General features: G+C 36.4%; 1 protein-coding gene across 8 annotated transcripts in view; it reads left to right on the top strand.

Annotated features, from left to right (window-relative positions):
• The window catches only part of DMD (dystrophin), a 1,157,417-nt gene that overhangs the window by 855,098 nt on the left and 281,158 nt on the right, over positions 1–21,161 (top strand). For all 8 annotated transcript variants that reach the window (XM_075520648.1, XM_075520634.1, XM_075520658.1 and 5 more), the window contains one exon: positions 16,627–16,838. In XM_075520648.1, the coding sequence (XP_075376763.1) occupies positions 16,627–16,838 (212 nt within the window). The remainder of the gene's footprint in view (positions 1–16,626; positions 16,839–21,161) is intronic.

Genomic DNA, 21,161 nt, shown 5'->3' on the forward strand with positions numbered 1-21,161 from the left:
GCAACATGTTTGGGCAGAGGCACCACTGGCTCCTCTCTTTGGTGGGAGCTCTGGTGGGTGCCGGCCGCCCCTGCAGGTCTCGGAGCCGGCTGGAACCAGCCGTGACTGGCACAAGGTGGCTCACGGCCTCCTCCTGCCTGGGTGCCCCGCAGGCCCTGGCCGGTCCCACTGCCCCATGGAGGCAGCTGGGGGTGTGCTGCTGGTGCTGCCGTGCTGCCTGCGCTGGGGCAGGGGGTCAGGCAGCTGCCAGGCCCCCAGGCAGCGTGCAGCACGAGCAGCGCTCACGGGATGTTTCCTGAAAATCACTGGACTCTTAGAGGTGTATTTTCAGTTGCCTTCCTGTACTTCCTCCATTTCCTGTTCTCCTCTCTCTGTCTCCCATGTGGAAAATGCTGTTTTATGTAACCAGTTTAACTCATTTCTGTGTTGCTTCTTCCCTTGTTGTTCTGTTTGCACCATGTCATTGCACTCGTCTTGCACTCTGGCTATGCCCTCCTGCTTACCTCCTCTTTCTAGTACCTGCCTTGTAAAAATTGCTGTCGTAACTCAGACCAAGGGTCTGTCTGTAACGTAGGTAATGCAGGAAAACTGTATCAGATTTAGCCATGGTTGCGCAGACCTATTCAGAAGTGTTGTTGGCGTTTTAATGGCTTTGTACAGGAAGTACACCATTACTTTTCTGGGTTTAATGTGTGAGATCTGGGGAAAAAAAAACCACAAACCAAAACAAATAATAGCATTTATTTTTACATGTTAACTTCTTCTCTTAGACTTGATCTTATCAGCTTCTCAGATACCATTTGAGATATCTCTGAATTCTTAAGTTTAATAAATGCCCAGCAGCTTGCAGCAGCAGAAACAGAGCAGATCTGTGCCTCCACCTGGCTGCTTTCTGCTCCGAAACACTGCCCGTGCTTCCAGTGCAGCACACCAGAAACATAGCTGATAGCTACCCACAGGGTGACTTTTGTCAGTGAGAAGTCACAAATTGCTTTGAAAGTGGTGGAAATGCTGACCACCTTCTTTGGAGACTAAATAGGGGAATGAGTAATCATGTTTTCATTTAGCTGGAACAAGACCTGGCATCCAAATGCTAATATAAACACTTGGGCTAGGGATTAATTTAGTTGAATCTGTAATTTTAATCGGTGAAAAAAGAGGCGAGATAAGGGTAACAAAAAATTCTAGGCTATCAAGAGAAACCTTCATATGTGTGATGGAAAGTAGAGAGAGAATGCTTGCAAAGACTGAGGCAGCCTACTGGTAAAGGCAGGCTGCCACAACAAAGCAAGGAGGATTTTTTATTCCTTCCTTGTAAATATATGGTTGCATCTGAGGAATACTTGCCGTTCTTCATTTTTCTTCCTAGTGGAAGCCCCCTGCCAAACACTAAGCACTGACTTACTCCTTGTGCCTAAGGTCAGCTGTGTGATAGCATATGGATTTTTCTTGCCTTTAGGGATCAATGAAAATACAGTAAGAGCAAACTTCTTGTATCATCAGAGGTGAGGATGACCTTGATTTAATTTCCAGATCTGCTACAGACTTCCTTTGTAATTCCAGAAAAGTCTTTTAATTTCATATGTTCAGTTCTTTTTACCTAGATAAGATGGAATAATATATCTTCTCTCCCAGCCTTTGTCTGCCATATGTGTTCAGAAGACTAGGTTTTTTGACCTGTTTTGTTTGAATATGACAAACCTAAGTCTTTGCTGTTTTGGCCAGTGTTTCAAGGTAGTACTGTGTTAGAAATAGTAGCTTGTACAGAACATTGTAAATTTGACTAGAAGCAGGCATGTAAACAGTAAAAAAATCCATTTTATTTTATTTTTATCCATGATGGTACAAACAGAAGAGCTATGCTAGCTGTGTTGCAACAAATTAGTCAAAATGAAAATAAATGGAAATAACAAAAAAGGAATTGTTTGGAAATGGAGTTTTCAAAATGCGATCAAATTAGTCGTCCACTGACATTTCATCCAGAGTTTGATGGGCAACATTTAATGTCCACAGTTATTTTAAAAACTGTCAGAACAGTATATATTCATTTATGCCAGACCATAATTTTCTGTAGTAATTACAGAGCAAACAGGAAACAAAGGTCCTGCTCTGCAGAGATTACAAGCTAAATTTAGATGCCACATAATCAGTGATATCAGGCAAATGCAGATTTTGGTGTACATTGTGTCCCATCTCTTTTTCTAAAATGAATGCAATACACAAAGAACATATATTGGAACCTGCAGTTGTTCTCAGACAATCTAGTTAAACACCCTGGAGTACGTTTGGCCTACAGATTTTGCTTTGGCTATCCTCAATATAAATTTATCATGGTTTTAGTTTTGCTTCAGTTGGGAATAAACCAATAACAAAAAGAGTGTTTTGCACAGCCCCAAAGCTCCTTTGCAGGTCCAACCTGAGTAAACACCAGCTTAGCCTGTGTGAGAGAGGTCCTAAGACTTTGGTGGGTGGTTGCACCAGCTGGTGGTTTCATTTTGTTATGTATACCAAATCATCATTATGGTGACTTATGAAATACTGTAGATAATTCAAATGATTTAATTTTATGAGTGTTTTCAGGACCATAAGCATATGAAAATGGTGGCTCTGAGGCTTTTCAATCTGTGTTTAATGGATAGCAATGCTCACAGGATTGTGTCAGCCGTTATCATGCCAAAAAGGGAGGGAAGGGGAAATAGCATAAAAATTCTGGAGATTAGCTGCTCATATTTCATCTTTCTTGTCAGCAGGCCTATCATGATAGGTGAGACAGGGACCCATCAGAGAGTGATCTGGACAATCCCTAGCTGAGTAACAGCAAAGGAGAATAGATGTTGAACAGTCTGATATATGGTGAGAAAGTGGTGGCATCTGGGCTTGGTGGAAATTAGAACCTGAACTAGAATATTTAGAAAAGGTTTTATTTAATTATATTTTAATTGGATGGGAACCTGCATACAGTAGAGGAAACGCCTATGCCATAGAAGATTATCCTGGAAGTGTCAGACTGTGTTTATGTCTGCTTTATCTTCTTAAGTGTAGAAATGAGTGCAGTATTCCAGATGAAGAGGTATAATAATTTTCAGAATATTCATTACATTTCCATTATTATTATTCTCTCTGAATTTTTGCGCTTTTGACACTTGGCTTTCTTCACTGCAGCATTGTGTTAGGATGGCAACAGTAATGGTTTAATCTGTTCATTCAATACCTTTTATTTGCTCCATTTTATGTGTTTTCCAGCAAGCAGGATGTTGAGCTCTCTAGTAAATATAGGATAGGTTAGGATAGGTTAGAATGGAATGGAATGGAATAGGATAGGATAGGATAGGATAGGATAGGATAGGATAGGAGTATTTCAGTTGGAAGGGGCCTACTATGATCATCTAGTCCAACTGCGTGACCAATTCAGGGCTGACCAAGTTCAAACATATTATGAAGGGCATTGTCCAAACACCTCTTAAACAGACAGGCTTGGGGCATCGACCACCTCTCTAGGAAGCCTGTTCCAGTGTTTGACCACCCTCTCTGTAAAGAAATGCTTCCTAATGTCAAGTCTAAACCTATGTAGTGTGTTAGGTTCAAAATTTGCTGAGTTTCAGCCATATCAGAATAGTGACTTTGAAGTGTGTTGGTTTGTCTAAAGTTGATTAAGTTTAGTCCATTTAGTGTCTCATGAATGTTATCATCTGTGTTGGAGTACCAAACAGAACGTGAACAAAGAAGCACAGATGTCTGATTAAAACAAAATAAAACAATACATCCCAAAACAAACCCAACTCCTTCTCAGACCAAAAACACATTAAAAGGCAAGTTATCATGTCTTTCCTTTTCTCAAGATTGGCGTAATTGGCACATTATATAATTTTTTCTTTTATTAGTCAGCTAAAATATTTGACTAAGATGACAGATATGGTATATTGTTGTGTTGTTTTGTTTTGTTTTATGTTGTCTATTTAGTTATTAAGAAACAAATACATGCCAGGCTCCATAGCTTGGGACCCAGTTCATATGACCTTGAGAACTAGTCCAGTAAATTAAAAATAGGAAAAAAAATGTTACTTTTTTTTTCTTACATGCTCCTATACTTGCAGAGCTGTGCTCCTTTAATAGTTCAAGTACCAGAATTTTTATGATAGGCCCTTCATTTTCTGCTCTGTGCTTAGTTAAAAAAAAAAAAATTGTGGAGCAGTATAGCTACACAGAGAATGCTCAAAACGTCTGAACATTTTGGAAATTTCAGAAGAAACATTTCTTCTGCAATGTATGTTACTTTCTTAGTTGACTCTGTTAAATATTTACTATGAAGTGTGTAAGATCATTTTAAGTGTGAAATTTAACTATTTCTTTGCTTTTTATTTCAACAAAGTCCCAATACTACTTGGCCATATAAGTGGCGAGTACTCATTAAAATAAGAAGGGAAAAAAAAATTTTTAACAACCTGCTCACAAAAGACTCTCTGGGACACTTTTCAGGCTATTTTTAAGTCCTGGAGTATTGCATTTCAGTCCATTAAGGATTTCAAGTGTTGGGAAGCTAAGATTTTCTTTCTCTGCATAAAAAAGTATGGATTAACCACTATCACACTGATAGCATCTTCTGGAGTATCTTCTAGAAAATATGTACAAATGGGAGAGGGAAGACAGAATGGGGTGTAAGACATCGAAATGTCATCTGAAGTAGAAGCAAAAGCCCCGAAGAATTAACTCACCCTTGGAAATACTTAGTTCAATATTAATGTAGTTTTTCTAAAAGACTGTAATTGTAAATCTAAAAAAATAAGTTTGTTTTTGTCTTGGCCAGAAGTACAGTCTTTAATTACAGTCTTGTGATATCCGATGCTTTTCTCTCAGGAAGATTATTGTAAGAGAAGTAACTGTTTTACCCAAGTCACCAGTACAATGCATAATCCATTGTGTAAATGTTACTTTCTTTTGAGTCTATAAGCTTCTATCTGTGCTGGAATTTCTAGTCAGCTCTCCCTGAAAAAATATCATGGAGGAAGCTGTATATGTGATATTTCACTACATTATTGCATACTGCCTCCAGCTCTGGAGTCCCCAATACGAGAAAGACATGGACCTGTTCAAGTGGGTCCAGAGGAGCGCCATGAGGCCGGGAACACCTCTCCTATGAAGAAAGTTGGGGTTGTTCAGCCTGGAGAAGAGAAGGCTGTGGGGACACCTTATTGTGGCCTTTCAATATAGAAAGGGGGCTTATAAGAAAGACGGAGAAAGACTTTTTACCAAGGCCTGTAGTGACAGGACAAGGGGCAACAGTTTTAAACTGCAAGAGGGTAGATTTAGATTAGACATAAGGAAGAAACTCTTTACGATGAGGGTGGTGAGACACTGGAACAGGTTGCCCAGAGAAGTTGTGGCTGCCCCATCCTTGGAAGTGTTCAAGGTCAGGTTGGACGTGACTTTGAGCAACCTGATCTAGGGGAAGATGTCCCTGCCCATAGTGGGGGGGTGGACTAGATCATCTTTAAAAGTCCCTTCCAACCCAACCCATTCTATGATTCTGTGATTATGAAATTGGTAATTTGTAAATAAAACAGATTTATACAGTTTTCTATTTTTGTTGTGAAATAACACATTATTATTAACTCAGTTCAGATACAAAATGCCCAAAATTTATGCTTAGAGTGGAATATAGAAATATTTTTAAAAGAAACAATTTTACTTCTTTGCTTTGAAATCAATTCTTGCTCATTTGAAAGTTTTCTTTGCTTTCAAAGGCAAAAATAAAAGTCAAAGCTATGATGTTTTGTTTTGGCACACTGTTTTTTTCTGATGCATATGTGGCTTTTTTTGGTTCATCCACTGAGCTAAGCTCAATATTGTTGTCAGCACCCCACTTTCATGACTGTTGCATTGGTGAGTGAATGGAGCTCTAGGGTTGTCTCCCAGCTGACCTCCGGCAAGAGGCACGTGCCGTGGAGGTACAGCAGTCGAATCACTGTGCAGAGTTTGCATTGTCAGAAGAGGCACAGCAAAAGATTCATGATAGTCTGTGCTCAGATAATTCCGGGCCATAGAATACCGTAGAGAGCAATTGTAGCCCAGCAGATGGTCTCAGGGTTAAAACCAACAAATGGGAGCCACTATGTTGCTTACTGACCATTGCACAAAGTGTGCCAGTTTACCCTTGCTGATGCAGCTGAATTAGTAAGTATTACAGTGGTAAGGATTTGAACCTCAAGAGTTATAAAAAACAAAAGCTTAGCTTTTGGATGATATTATTCTGACAGTTTATATAATATTTAATGTCAAATAACAGAAGGAAGAGATTTGCTGTTTATCCATTGTAAAATGTATCAAAGCCAGTTGCAGTCTTTGAATTTTGAATTTTGGATTTATGGCTTTTGTGGGGAATGGAGGTTCTCCTGAGGAAATTATTTTGCTTCTTGAAGAAGAAAATAGAAATGTAAACAGTATGCAAAACTTTGCTTCAGTAACTTGGAGCCTGATGTTCACACATCTGCAGAATTCCTAAGCCCATTTTAATTTTCTAGGTATTTTGGTACTCTAAGATTTCCCACAGTCTTGCCCATACAGTTAGAGCTGGATCTATTAAATCAAAACCAAAGCAAATCAGTGTACAGATTAACAAATGCAGATATATTTGAAAAGCAAGTCTCAGCCCAAACTCAGTAGGAGTTAGTAGGGTGATGACATTAAAAATATACAATGTAAATATGAACGTATGATGGCAACACAAAGTTATGTGGTACTAAGAATTCTGAAATTCATTGCCTGTATGCTTCATTAGGTAGGTAATGAATTTCATATATTTTGGGACTTAAACTGCCAGACCTACCATTATGTTTTTGCATCAGTAAGTATGGAAGTCTATGAAAGCTTTAGTATATGAAAGCTGATGTACTTCAATAATGCTAATAGCATTCTTGTTTATATTCAGAGAAGTAGAATATCATTTCACTAATTTAATGTCCCATTTTTAAATACATGCACAGACAAGTCATATTTCTTCTGAAAAAAGGTTTTCTTCAATACTTTGTAGGTAGGTTGATTATTACAAATGCTATCATCCATGAACAGAAATTAGATTCATAATTATAAATTATTTTCCCTCTAATAGCTTAAGTAACCAAAATCATAGAAAAAATATTAATGGACATTTGGGCAAAGATAAATACTAAAATACCTAGTCACCTTTAATTAATAATTACATTCCTAAGAAAAGACAGAAATTAATTCTTTTTTCCTATTAAGTTATTTGAAAACTTTTCTATAAATTTAAAACTGAAACGATTGAATTACTTACATATTCACTCATCTAGTTTATCAGATTAGTCATAACCCTGTGGCTTCAGTTTAGGTACCTTCCATCAGTATAGATATAATTTCTGATTCTAATGTAAGGCTTCATAATTATATGATGAGTATTTAAGAAAGTAAGCTAAATTCAATAATGCAGTAGCTATTTTCTACATAAAGCAAAGGAAATTGAATAAAACAAACATTTTGAAAGATGATTAAATCATTCCAGCAAGGGAACCCTCTGATTTTTCAGTTAGTACAATGTTACTTAAAAGTTATTTTTTGATATCATCCAAATATGTGAGTCTCTGCAGAAAAAGTAAGTTAACTTCTGGTGGCTTGTCCACATGTATCTTGCTGCTGGGGTTGCAGAAGAATCACTGCTGTCTCTGCATCCTGCCTGACCAGTGGGACTGACTGTGGCAGTCCACTTCTCTATAAATGTCCTACTCTACTTCTTAAGGCTCTTGACAGCAAGAGAGAGGTATCAGAAGTTCAATCCCTAATCTGTCTATCCATCTCCCTAGTCAATACTTGTGTATATATGCATATATATTTTTTAGTTTGTTTCTGTTGGCTTCTAGCAAAACTATGATTAGGTTTGTTACCTATTTCATACTAAATCCTGAAGAATCTTACTTCTCTTTAGGGTAAGTGTTTATTTCTCACATAAAAATTTTACAGATTGCCTAACATTTTAAAATGCCAGGCAAATGCTTTTCCACATCATGCATACCATGATCTGTTCCCTTTTTTGTTTAGTGAAAAAATGATGCTGAAAACTTCATCTGAGAGGTGATAAATGTTATATACATAAATACTTTTATAAAAACTTGACAAACTAGCGAATGCTTTCTGAAGGACCTGTTTTCCAAATAATAAGCTCTTGCATGCCCTTCTCAGTGCTCAGTCACGGAAGTTGCTTTTTTCTCGTTATAAGAAACTGATTTCTTTAGAAGTGCTACCAGCTTAGTCTGGTCTCTAACTCCCACTCCATATAGCAAGGTATAAAGCATGCTTCACAGTGCTGAAGAATTATTCACTTGATGCTTAGCGGAAACCACTTGACAGTTTTCAGTTCATTCCGTTTGATCTGACACTTCCAAAGGAACAGGTGACCTTCATTAGTTTGATCATATGGAAGTGATTTTTAGATAAAAGAAAAATAGGCTTACCCTAGTGAAACAAAACAAAATTAAATCATAGAGTTGCAATAGTTAGAAAATTAATTACCCCCCAAAATTATCAAACTACAAAATGAGATTATGACTGTGTGTGTTTTTAAAAAAAACATTTACATCTGTTAAAATATCCCTTATTGCCTATTTTTCTTAGCCTCTGAGAAGCCAAGGAAGGTAAGATTCTTCCTCCCACGACTTTCATGCCTTGACGGGTCTTTCAGGTACATCTTCATTGCTCTTCATCACCTGAGAAAGACAACTGAAGGCTCTGAGTGCTGCTTCTTCCTGGTTTCCCTTGTAATACCTTTTATCTGTTCTTAGAAACTGGAATATTGCACGATAGTATAGAGGATTACAGTTCCTTCCTTCTTCCCAGGTATTATTCATTCACTTTTTTAATATGCAGCTTAAGTTGTGTACATACCTTCTGTTTTGCCTTATTTTTTTGTAAGTCATAGGCTTTTTAAAAAAATCTGTCATTTACACATTATGATACATATATGATAAGGAATAATCTTTCTATAAATACCTTAATAGATTAATGGTGCATAAAAGCCACATGTGACACCTTACTGGCATAAATGACAGACTTCACATTAAACTAGATATTCTAAGTTGCCACCCCACCATTAATTTTGAGTTTATTGACTAAATCCTCTCATCACATTACTGAACATCTAGGGGATGCATAAAATGTCTTAGATGACACATTATTAGTGTTTTTCCATATTTAGTTAAAGTGTTGCCATAACTTTGTAAGGTCATTGTTTGAGAAGTATGACTTTTATAAGCCTCTGAAAAAGGTTAAGAGAAATACTGCTTTACAAGAAAAGATAAGAAGGACAGATGAAGCATAAATTACTATCTGAGTAGGCTGGCTCCAACTGTTCTCTGCTGTGTACTCTGTCCTATCCAGCTCCACTCCATAATGATAGCCTACAGGCAGCAACTTAGTAGATGTTATAACTGTTCCTGTAACTCCTTAAGTACTTGAGCATTTAAAAGAGAAATGTTTTAAACTTATCCTCATTTGCTTCTGCATCTACTATCCAAATGTTCTCCCTAGACTGGTCTCTCACAGATTCATGATTGTTCATAAGAACAGAGCCGGCATCCTTTTGTCAAGCAATGTTGTGTAATAGACTTTAATAAAGTGATTCCTCCTTGAAGAATAAGACTCAGGTCAGACACCTCCTGTTCTGGAAGGCAGCAGAAGAGAAGGTAGAGCAGTTTCAGCAAGAAATAATTGACAAATGGAGAACTTTAACTGAATCCTCTTCCTAGAAAAAAAAATGTTAGTTTAGGTTTATTTGCTTAGAACAATACAATAAAGAAAAGCAAAGTAACTACAAGATAAGACAAAGCTTAAATAATGTTTTAGTTGTGATTCCACTCATGTGATTTGCAGAAAACTGAGCCAAAATTGGAAAGCATCAGAAAGACTTGCATATAGTGCATGGTTGTTGTGCCTTCAGAATGGTCTTGTAGCCCTATGAAAAACATCTCTTTTTCCTCATAATTTGTTTGTCCCTATTATGTGGGAAGTTATGCTATTTAGTGGAAGAAAGGGAAAAGTGTAAAAAAATTGCAGTAACCCTGTATGTTTCTGTTTAAATCCATATTTTCTAGTTTCTCCATCATGCCTTTCAGAAAACCTGCTCACTGTTCAGTAAGACACACTTAAAATTTTTAGGATTGGAAAAACTAGCGTTCCATACAGCCACAAAAGTTTAACTAAACTAAATTTTATATGGATAAATGTGTAGATTAGTCAAAAGCATATGAAGTAAGATGAAATACATAACAGATAGCTGTCCAGAACATTCAAAGAAAAATATATTATGGGGCTGCAACTCCAACAGAAATGAATCCAACCTGACAGACTATTCAAAAATGAAGCTTAAAATGTGTACTTATCTCTGAAAACAACTTTGTAAAGGACTTAAACTCTAGCGAGATGTAGGAGTAATCTCTAGGGAGATGTAGGAGTAATTTTCAGGATAGCTTATGATTGAAAAAAATCTTGTATTGACAACTCTGAAGCTGTGGTAGTATGCTTCCAGGGCAGCCAATGACAATGTTGGGCTTGGGCTGTTTTTAACCTGTCCCTCCCAAAAATCTACAGTTTTTATGTTTTCAGCATTTTCTAATATTACAATGTCTAGGTACTCAGTTTAGCTCTGCATACTACCATGTCTTGCTGTCTTCTACTTGTAGTGCTGGCTGGTACATGCACGGTCGTATAAAGTGTTGTGCTTGCGGTCCTGTGATTGTGCAAACCACATTCAGACCGGGGCTGCATCCAGTTCTGTAGCAAGATTTTCTGAATGCACTACAACGACCTCATCCACCAATTTCTTAACCTGTTATACTTAACATTGACAACTGAAGTTGTTATAATTGGCAGAGGATGTAAAATGTTTTCTTCTTTATGCTTTCATTCTATTTACCAGTGACAGCCATTCTGTACAGCCGTAGTGTTTAAAGGCTACTCAGTACCCGAAGAATGAAGATCTCGGTTACTCTTTTTTCTTTCATTGCATTGGGTGTTTCATATTGCTACAAAGGAGAGGGGGGAAAAAAACCCTTAAGATTCAAGAAATTATGACAAAAATATGAATCTATTAATAAGTCATTTTTCAGAATTGGCTAGGTTTTAAGCTCAATGTGTCTTCATCATGGTCATTGTTGCAAGGTATGAGTGAATAGAAACACTCAAAGATACATATAAAACGATTTTCATTTTTCAGCTAAGGAATATCAGTGCATCAGTAGATTCTTGTGGTATCATGAATTATAACTGTCCATAATTCTGCTGTTCTCCAGTTATATTCTGTAGCAGGTTAGATTGCACTAGTCCTTCCAGTCTTAAAATCTATGAACCTACAGTGAAAAAATTGCTTTTATAGGAAAATGTCAATATATTGACAATAATGCTTTTGAAAAGCACTCTCCTACAGAGCAAAATGAGTGCAGTTTAGGTAATTTGTTGGGGAAGGAAAGTGGAGGTTTTTTACCTCGAAAATTCTGTTGCTATTCATTTACCTGTTCACTTTTTTTGTAGTGTGTACTGGATTCAATTGACTTATCAAACTGGCGTGAAATGATTGCTTTTTTCATCTTTGCATAGGCTAAATGTAACTTACAGTAACACGAACATTATTTCTCCTGTGACTGGCAGCTTCTTCTTAAACTCCTTTTCTGTGTTTCCTCTGCTGTTATAACAGTCACAGGCAGCACAGTTATATCATAAACAGCAGAGAGTAAACTCTCTCAGTGAAGAGTTATATTTGTCTTATCAATGATATGAACTCTTAACAGAGAAAAAGAGATTTATTTTTGTTTGTTGTTTCTCTATTATACCTAGAGTATGAAAAAAATGTATAAAAACTTTTGTTAATAAACAAAACTGAATCTTAAGCCAGCAGTCTCCTTCACTGAGATTGTTCTTTCCTCAATGTACTAAATCAATGATAACCAGATTGAAAAATAGTTATCTTGTGTTTGATTGCTTTAAATGCAGTTTTCTGCTTTGTTATTGCTTCTAATAACTTACTAAATCTGCGGTCAGTTCAGCAGCATGTCTTTTGTCCATCTTAGTGATATAATCACTATTGAACAACTAGTGAATAGTAGTGATGAAAAAAAGAAATTGAATAGCAGCCTTGAAATGACATTCTGGTAGAATCTCACCGTGCCCCTAAATTATTCATTTGAGAGAGTTTAGTGTTGAACTGGGAGCAGCTGGAGCCTTGCTGGGACACTTTCCAGTAAGCAAGCACAAAACTTGTGTAAGTGAAGTACAATGAGGACTTCTGCCTGGAGCACTGTGATTAGGAAATGGATGGGGTTTGGGTTTCACTTCAGGAAATAACCTGTTTTATGTATTTTGTCTTTCTGATACTCAATTTAGATTTGTTAATTGTCAAATATTTTTGTGGGTTTATATTTAAATAAAACTAGTTAATGGCCACATGGATTGATAAAATGATTTTAAATTACTTATTTTCCTTTTCCTTAAGTCTATAAAGAAAATGTTGTCCTTTTTGTCCAGATTGCCCCTTTGCAGATTTGTTGGTAAATAAATTCTGTACTGAATAATTAAGAACCCTCTTGAGATAATTTCAAATACTGATTTTTACAATAAAGGTATTGTGCTGTTGTCAAATTTAAGGAGAAAAAAAAAAGGAAGAAAATTGGATACAAAGGGGGAGTGCCACACTAAAAAAGAGATTAGGCTTTGAAATGGAGAAGGCACAGGACTTAGCTGTAATGAACAATGTAAACTGAGGTGCTTTTCAGAAACTACTGACCTAGGGGAAAAAAAGGCTTTTGTGATCGTTACTGATTATTTAAAATTCCTGTGCTTCAGTGGTATTAATAGTGTACATGGAGCCACATTTGTTCTGTCTATCTAGGCGTTTTCGATGTGTAGTCATCACAGTATATAGGTGCAATGATATATAAAAGATAAAGATCAGAGTCTGATCTCAGTAATATGCTATTATAATCCAGAGTGCAGTAAGGGCAATTACATTACTTTTCCCTGGAAAAGCTTACTTTTTTAGCCATATTAAATGTTCTTGCTTAGGTTTCAGGATATTTTGTAATCTTTGCAATAGCCTTTTGTCTGTTTTTGTTTTATATATTTTTTTTAATTTATTGAATATTACGTATTGAAGGCCTTAAATTCAAGGTAGGATGTAGTGATCAAATTTTTTCTTCAGTTCTCCAAAACTTGGGCAAATCCTTTTCTTGAACAATTGCTTCATATGCCATTGATTCTTCTATTTTTCTGGTTTCAGAACTCTATTTCTTACTTCTAGGGTTGTCTTCCTGGTTCCAAGGTAAGGGTGATTGGACTTCAGAAGAAATTTATTTTCCCTCTGCTGAATCCCATATGTTCATTGTAACCTTAAGGATTTTATAAAGTCCTGACAGAAGAAATAACCCTTCCAAGACTATAGGCAGAGTGTTAGCCTGAAAGAACTTTGTACTGAGTTTCCTCATTGCTATCTTATAAAACACTCTTAAATATTTTCATAAACCTATTCCTTTTAGTACCCCGTCAGAAAAAGCCTTTTATATGTTCCAATGCCCTTGCACAAAACCCCCATGATGTTCAGAATATTTTAAAAATTGTCTTCTACTGTCCAACAACATTATTTAATAGCAATTCTCTGACTCTTCTCATCTGCAGTCAGTAACTCATTAGCTGCAAGGGAGGGGTTTGTGGGTTGCTGGGATCAGTTCTAACACAATATACACTCAAATTGGATTTTCTGAACTTTTTTGTTTGGCATAAATCTGTAAGTGGTATTCACCTTTCTTTCTCTGGGAAACATACCACTAAAGAGTATCCACAGGAACAAAATACATCCTGATGAGACACTGATTTACACTGTGATTTTCAGTACACTTTGGAAGTGAATTCTCATATTTTAAGCTTTAGAGGCCTGGAGGGTTTTGTTATTCAAAAACCAATCAATAGTCTGCGTTCAAATGGGAATCATCATTTAGAAGATGTAAACTTACAGTAATGAAGGGATTTTTATGTTACCTTAAACTAAATAATGTTGTCATAATTATAAAAGCCTCTCTAATACATTATCTCTACCTATTTTGTCTTAGATAGAGACAAATGTCTAAAAATTTGTCTAAGACAAATTTTGTCTTAGTGCAGATACTGCACTGTTTGGTATATTCTAGCTCAGAAAGGCAAGATTAATTATGTAGATGTCATGGTGTGTTTATCCCCAAATGAAGTACTTGTTAAGTCGTAGTACTTGTTAATTAGTAGTTGTTAAGTGGGTTTTATCACTCACTGGTTCAAGAAAACAACATTTTAATTTTTTTTGGTTCAGATTACCTAGTATCTTTGTGAACTCTTCAATTCCAATCTGTAATAAAGCAAAACTATTACGCATGTTATTTTTTAAGTGTCCGTGTCAGAAGCCTTTCTTTTCCCTTTTTGAGGGAGATAACCCAAGTATTTTCACGAGGAAATGTGTTTCATAGATTTGGAGCTTGTGTATTCATAGTCATTTGTGTAAATGGGCTCCTGAGATATCCTGAATACAGCTTTCATTATGCAGCCTCTTGGGTGGGAGAATTGGTCATCATGGAATCCCAGGACTGTGGTAGGTGGTGAAAAACTCTTGCTGAGAAAAGCACAGTCCCTAGAGAAGGCCTACTAATATGTCTTACTTAGATAAAAACCCCATGAAACATTATGGAACATATCGATCTGTAAATATTTTTATTTTTGTTGATAAGAAATATCACCATTTCTTAGTAAAAGCAGCTATTATGAAGAATTAATATAGTTGTAGACCCAGTTTTCTTTTGAAGCAGTTCTGCAACAGAGTTTTCATTCATCTCTTAATCCCTTCCCCCCAAAAAAACCTCCACACCAACAAACAAACAAACTTATTATAAAATAAAAATAGGTGGGATTTTTGTACGTTTTTTCATGGGCAGCTGACATAAATAAGCTATTATACTTTTATCAGCTATGTACCAAAATCTACAGGTTGTCAGGAATCAAAAGATAACACACTGAATGTCTCAGAGTCTAAGGGGGAAGGAGCTCAAGTAGTTATTTGCAAGAAATAGGCGGCAGCTGTTGCCACAGCAACACTGTGGAAAGTTTGGGCAGTTTTTGTCCCCTAGACCTCCAGCACAACCCTTGAGCCACATGCTTTAGCCATAGCACAGAGATTTTACTTGAGCAGTTCAAGAACACTTCTGTTATTCACCCTTCCTGTAGACCACGATCTCTTTGTTGTTTCAAGTATACCCTAAAGCTTACATCAGAAATCGTCATCCAGATAGGGCACAGACAGGAGTTGCTGTTATGGGACCTTCATATACAACTTTCTAAAATGAGGGGTTAGATTTGCTTCAGATTAAATTTAAGTATTTGAGCCTTAGGCGATCCTTGCTTTGCGTTTTCCAGTTCTGTTTCTTCAGTTCCTTTTGCATTTCCTTTGACTTGAACATGCTGCTGTATGTGTTTACTCACAGTTTTTCTCCCTAGGCTTCAGCAGGGGATGCTGAAAGGTTTTCTTTTCTTTCTCTAAATATCAGCTGAGTCCAGGGAAAGATTTTTATCCCTTCTTCTGGAAGAAGGAAGAACACTGATAGGTAGAGGTCTCCTTTCCCTGCTGAAGCATTTCTCACCCCTTTAGTCTTTAGCCTGCACCATTCTGGAATCAACCCTGCAGTGAGAGATGCAGTGTTGGAACTACAATTCGATGGTAATTTCAATTGCTTTCTGAGTAGTCTAGGAATTTCTGTTCCCCTCCCTAGAAGGCCTGTGAATTTTCAATGTAGTGAGGCAGTCTTCAGGAAAATATTGAGAATGTAGTTTGTGCTGGCTAACCTCAGGGAATTAAAAAAAAAAAAAAAGGCTATTTCTTCATGCAGTGCACAGATTTTATTGTTTGTGGAGTTTTTGGGTTTTTTTGTTTGTTTTTGGTTTTTTTTGGTTGAACTTCAACTGCTTGGATGATTAGGTCTCCTGACGCTTTTATGCTGTTATGGACGAGTCTGATGCTGGATGCTAGCCAACACTTATTATCAGTGATTTTAGTGATTATTAAGTTCCCACAAATCACATTTCTTTCATAGTGGATAAAGCTAATCGTTATTTTATAGTTAACATGAACATATTAGAAAGTTTTTAGACAGCCTTTGCAGTCTGCTAACATTTGCCTTAATGAAATAAGGAAGTATAGACATTAAATATATCTTGCAATAAATCTTTAACTAATATTAGTGAAGTCCCTAAAGGACTTGTTCTTCAGAAAATATTAAACCTTGTGTTGGTTTGGTAAGAATGAAAGATTATTGCTGATGCTTTTTCTCAAATGTGATCCTGTTTCATAATGCTTTTTGAGGCATGAACCTGACATTTCTGGCTGCATATGTACTGAAACACATTCTGTGTACCATAGTGTCATACTGTATGACCCAGAACAGCTTATCTGTTCTCTGTTAAACTAAACTTAGTTGCAATTGCAGCTTAAAAGTGCAAGAGCTCTCCAATATAGTCAGTTATAGAAAGATTTAAATATTATTTTTTACTGCCTTAAAAAAAAAGAAAGAAAAAGCTTTTAAATGACGCAGCTTTTGTTTTTCTTTTGTGTTTCACCAGTTGAAAAGATACAGAGCCAGTGGGATGAAGTGCATGGACACCTCCAAAGCCGGAGACAGCAGCTTCACGAGATGTTAAAGGATTCAACACAGTGGCTAGAAGCTAAACAAGAAGCTGAGCAGGTTCTTGAACAAGCAAAAGCAAAGCTTGAGTCGTGGAAAGAAATTTCCTACACCGTGGAAGCTCTGAAAAAGCAGAACACTGAGCTTAAGGTCACTACTGAGAATTAAAATATTTCTGCTTGAGTTAATTAGATTGGTAAAGAAAATGTCCTCTAACTATTGGACAGTGCAAATTAAAAACAACTCTTTATCCCTTATTTCCCACAAAAAGTTAGAAGGAAATTAACTTACAAAGTCTAAAATGTGTGTCACATAATCCTTGAATGAAATTGGTCTTAACTTATCAGTCATAACAAATAGCTGGCTGATCTTTCAGGAAGAATACCTACCTTTTCAGCACAAGTATTTCTCATCTCTTCTGTACAACAGCCTTAGCTGAGGCACTGGCACTGCAGACTGAGAAACCTGTAGTACTGGTATGTCTTTCTGCACTCATAATGAAGCTGTATAGGTTGGCTGGAAGTAGTTAAGAAAAGGGGAAAAAAAACCCCATAACAACCTATATGGAGATATTTTGAAAATCAAGCATTTTAGATTTGCCACAAGATAATCTCACTAGGTTCAACCTTGGCAGAGTTATTAACTGCAAAAATCCTGAAATGGCTGCTCTTGTGATTTTAGCATGCAAGTTGTCACATTCTAGGTGCTAAAATGTGCACCTCAGTTAACTTATGTAGCTAAGCTATACCTCAAGTAGCAATGCAAATATGCCCTAACTGTTGCATCAGTTTTTAAGTTTCTTGTTATGGAAATAGTCATACTTTAGTGGCATTCTTCATGAATAAATTTTGAGAACAGCTGTTTCAGATTAATGATATCTCATTTTCTGGTTGGGGAAAAATAAGATTGAAACCAACCAGTTGATCAGCCTCTTAAAGTAAGTCCTGCCTCCATGTTAATGGAACGTTACATTTTAGTTATTTGGGAGAATAGTTACACAAATATTTTCTGATATGTTCTCCTCTCCTGCCCACCAGATTTTTTTTTTTTTAAGACCTACCACTCAACTGTTTGGTTAAAGTTTGTGGACTTAGAACAGTCTTATTTGCACAGCTGAATGGTAATGAACTGCTGTGAAGAATAGTGGGTGAGGTCCTCATCAACTGGTTTTGCCTCCAAAGAAAGTATGTGTATAACTGCATGATTGGTCTTCAGCTGTCTCCATCATCAGTTAGTCATTACCTTTCTGATATTTAGAAGTAGATACAAAATCTGCTGGGGTTTTTGCTTGGTTTGGTGGTGGTTTTTTTTTTTTTTTTGCTTGCTGGTAAGAAGCATAAGAACGTTCATCAGCCTATTGTTTTAGGGCTGAGAAGTGGTTAAGTTTTCTCATTTAAGATTATACCGTAAGGGTCATTGATTGGGAAGGGTGGATTATGGTAAACAAGGGCAATCACTCACTAATGTATTAGAAAGAGTTATAGATTATGTATACTACTGTCATTCAGCGTAGAGGACTCCCATTTGTCACTGTCTTTCTGCAGAGATAGAGTTCTGGCTTCTGCCCATGTATTTGGTTTAAAAAAAAAAAAAAAAAGGCTTCAACAAAGTCATTGTCCCAGCTCTGCAAAGACTCAATTAACAAAAAAACAGTTCTGTGCAAACACAATCTTACGTCATTGTGTTGGAGTGTCTTATGTCTCTTACACAAATTACTTAACTAGGAAAATAATTGAAAATATAGTTTTAGAAATGGATTTTATGTCCACTTTTTTACAAGGATATATGAGGTTTAGATTAGGTTCATCTACGAGTGTATGCTTTTTGAAAAAATTACGGGTTTTTTGGATCAACATTCTCCAAGGAGAGAAATAAGAATATGCCCTTCTCCTCCATCCCCCCAGTTATAGAGAAAGTATGCTAGTATACTTATTCATAGACTGTATCTCTATGTATAAACAGAGTTTTTGAAAGGTTACCTGCAGATTCTTTTCACTCCTTCTTTAAAGGAGATGAAGCACTCAGTGTCACGGCTAGTCCATCATAATTTGCTGTGCCTTCATGATAATATGAATATCAACAAGCTCTACTGTTCCAGGGGTGTTTACTTTAATTTGTTTGGTTTTGCCTAGCCTTTCTCCCACAAGTCCGAAAGAAATTCACCTCTGTCTTAGAGAATGTCTGTGTGTGTTTTCTTTTTTCCTTCTTTTTTTTTTTCTTTCTTTTGTGCCAGCCTTCCTAGAGGAATTATCTTTGTCTGCCAGTAATTCCTATTGTGTCAAATCCCTCATGAAAGCTTCTCAGATGTGACAGCATCAGCTGTTGTGTTCATGCTTGAGATAAGGGGTCATGAATTCTAAGGAAAATGGAAATCTTTTTTGAGTTTAGCAGCTTTATATTTCTTCTGTATAGTATTATCTAAACGGAAGGACCTAGAAATACATCAAGTCCTCAAAATAAATGCTTTCCAGGCTTCTGTGCCAAACACATATTTTTGATGTTCTCCCCTGAATATGTAGAGTAAGTATGCTGTCTTTTGCTGTTACACTGATGAAAATAAAGGTGTCATTTCTATTCATTTATGTTGAGGGAAAGAGAGAGGTCAGTGTGGGTCTTAAATTCTTCAGACATATTCGTTTTGTCAGTTTTGTCAGCTTTGTATCTCAACACAGCTTGGTGTGAGAAAGTAGTCACCAAGTGTTCTTCTGATTTGTTTGTTAAACATTATAGGTCTGCCTAAAGACAGCTGAGTCAATGCAAAAGTTCCCATCTGCTCTAAGTGAACTTTTAATCAGTGCTTGTGTTAATGCTTTTCTGTTCATCCTTACACATGAGTAAATGGTAAGCTCAGCAATACAAGTCTTTTGATTATTTATTTTTTTACAATGCCAGCATAAAACAAAAATCTGTAACTGGCTTGTATTTGGCCAATGATGTTTTTAATAGAAGTTGACACTTTTGTTTCTGACATTTAAAAGAAAAGTAATCAAGTAAAATATAGCTGATAAGTAAAAATATTATTCCTTTGAATCAGGAGTTAATTCAGAGCTAATTTGCTGAGGATTAAAGCATTTTTTCATTCTATTTTTTTAGTTTGATATTTGAGAACTACATTCTAAGTACTGGGGTTAGGTACGGAGAATCAGAATATGGCATTCTGGCCAATGAGAGTATTTACTCATTAAAGCCCTGTTTGTTACTGTTTATTAAGTGATGACTGCAGATGGTTAACTCAGCAGGCTGAAGGTTGTAGGTGTATAAATAGTACACAGTCACACTTCAGCTCCTTTCCGTCCCCAAGTCATCTGAACGTGAGCTAGTGTAAAATTAGTCTCTTCTTAGTATGATACTGAGCTTATGTTAAAAAAAATAAACCTGCTAGGATTTCCAGTTCACTACTTAGCTCCTTGTTTTGGTAAGAGCTAGTGAGGCATCTCTTCTCCCTCTGTACCAGTTTAGCTTCAATAGCCAAAGTGAAGAGGAGGAAGGATGGAGACAAGGTTTCCTTCCTTTCCTTCACTGACCACCTGTTTCTTGTTCATTTAAATAGGAAATTAAATAGCAGCCTGATTACATCCCTTGCCCTCTTGGGACTCAAGAGGCCAGGTGACCTTCCACTGGCATAGCCTGGGGGGTGAACTTTATGGCCTGGCTTTGTGGATAAGATCGAGGCTATCTGGCTTGCCTTTGTCTTCTTGCAGGGCGGTAACTTACTGGGTACTCTTTTGCCACTCCCTGTGTATCAATATAGGATGAAGTACAGTCTCAGCATTTTGTGGATTTTTATTATTCCAGGGCTGACAGTATACTGCTTTGATTTTAGTAAAACAATTAAGTTAATGTTATTGACTATGATGCAGACACTGAAATAGAATTCCTTGATAAAAAAATTAATTCTTTAAGTATATAAATAAAATAAGCTATAGCTATACAGAAAAAGGATGGAAAGACAGCCTGATTTTCCAGATTATATATGTGATATATACACCTGCTCAGTGTTGAAATTTACATGCTCAGAATTGGATGATGCTGTACATAGGTATTGCTATATTTGTATTTCTATGCGTCATTTCTTTTGTTCCAGTGGGCAATCCTAGGATAGAAGAAAGCCCAGCTCTAATTTCCTTACTTGTTTTTAATCAAGGATCCTTAATTACACAGACTTTCTTCCTAATAACATCAACTAGTGTCTTCTAATTAAAAATAAGTTTACATCTAAGTAACATGATAAATTCACAGCCTTAATTCTTTAAGCCTTTTAATAACAGCAAATTCCAGTGATGACAGACAAAACAAAGAGAATGCTTTAAAAAATGTCAAAATGAAATTAAGGTAATGAAGCATTTTCCTTTAAAAAAAAAAAAGAACGTGTTCTTAAGTAGCTAAAAGATAAATGAGACCTAAAATTATAAAAGGGAAAAGAGAAAAAAAAAATAATGCCAAGAAATTAATTCTAAAATATTCATTATAGTC

The sequence above is a fragment of the Mycteria americana genome, chromosome 1, assembly GCF_035582795.1.
Source record: "Mycteria americana isolate JAX WOST 10 ecotype Jacksonville Zoo and Gardens chromosome 1, USCA_MyAme_1.0, whole genome shotgun sequence".
NCBI classification, from domain to species: Eukaryota; Metazoa; Chordata; class Aves; order Ciconiiformes; family Ciconiidae; genus Mycteria; species Mycteria americana.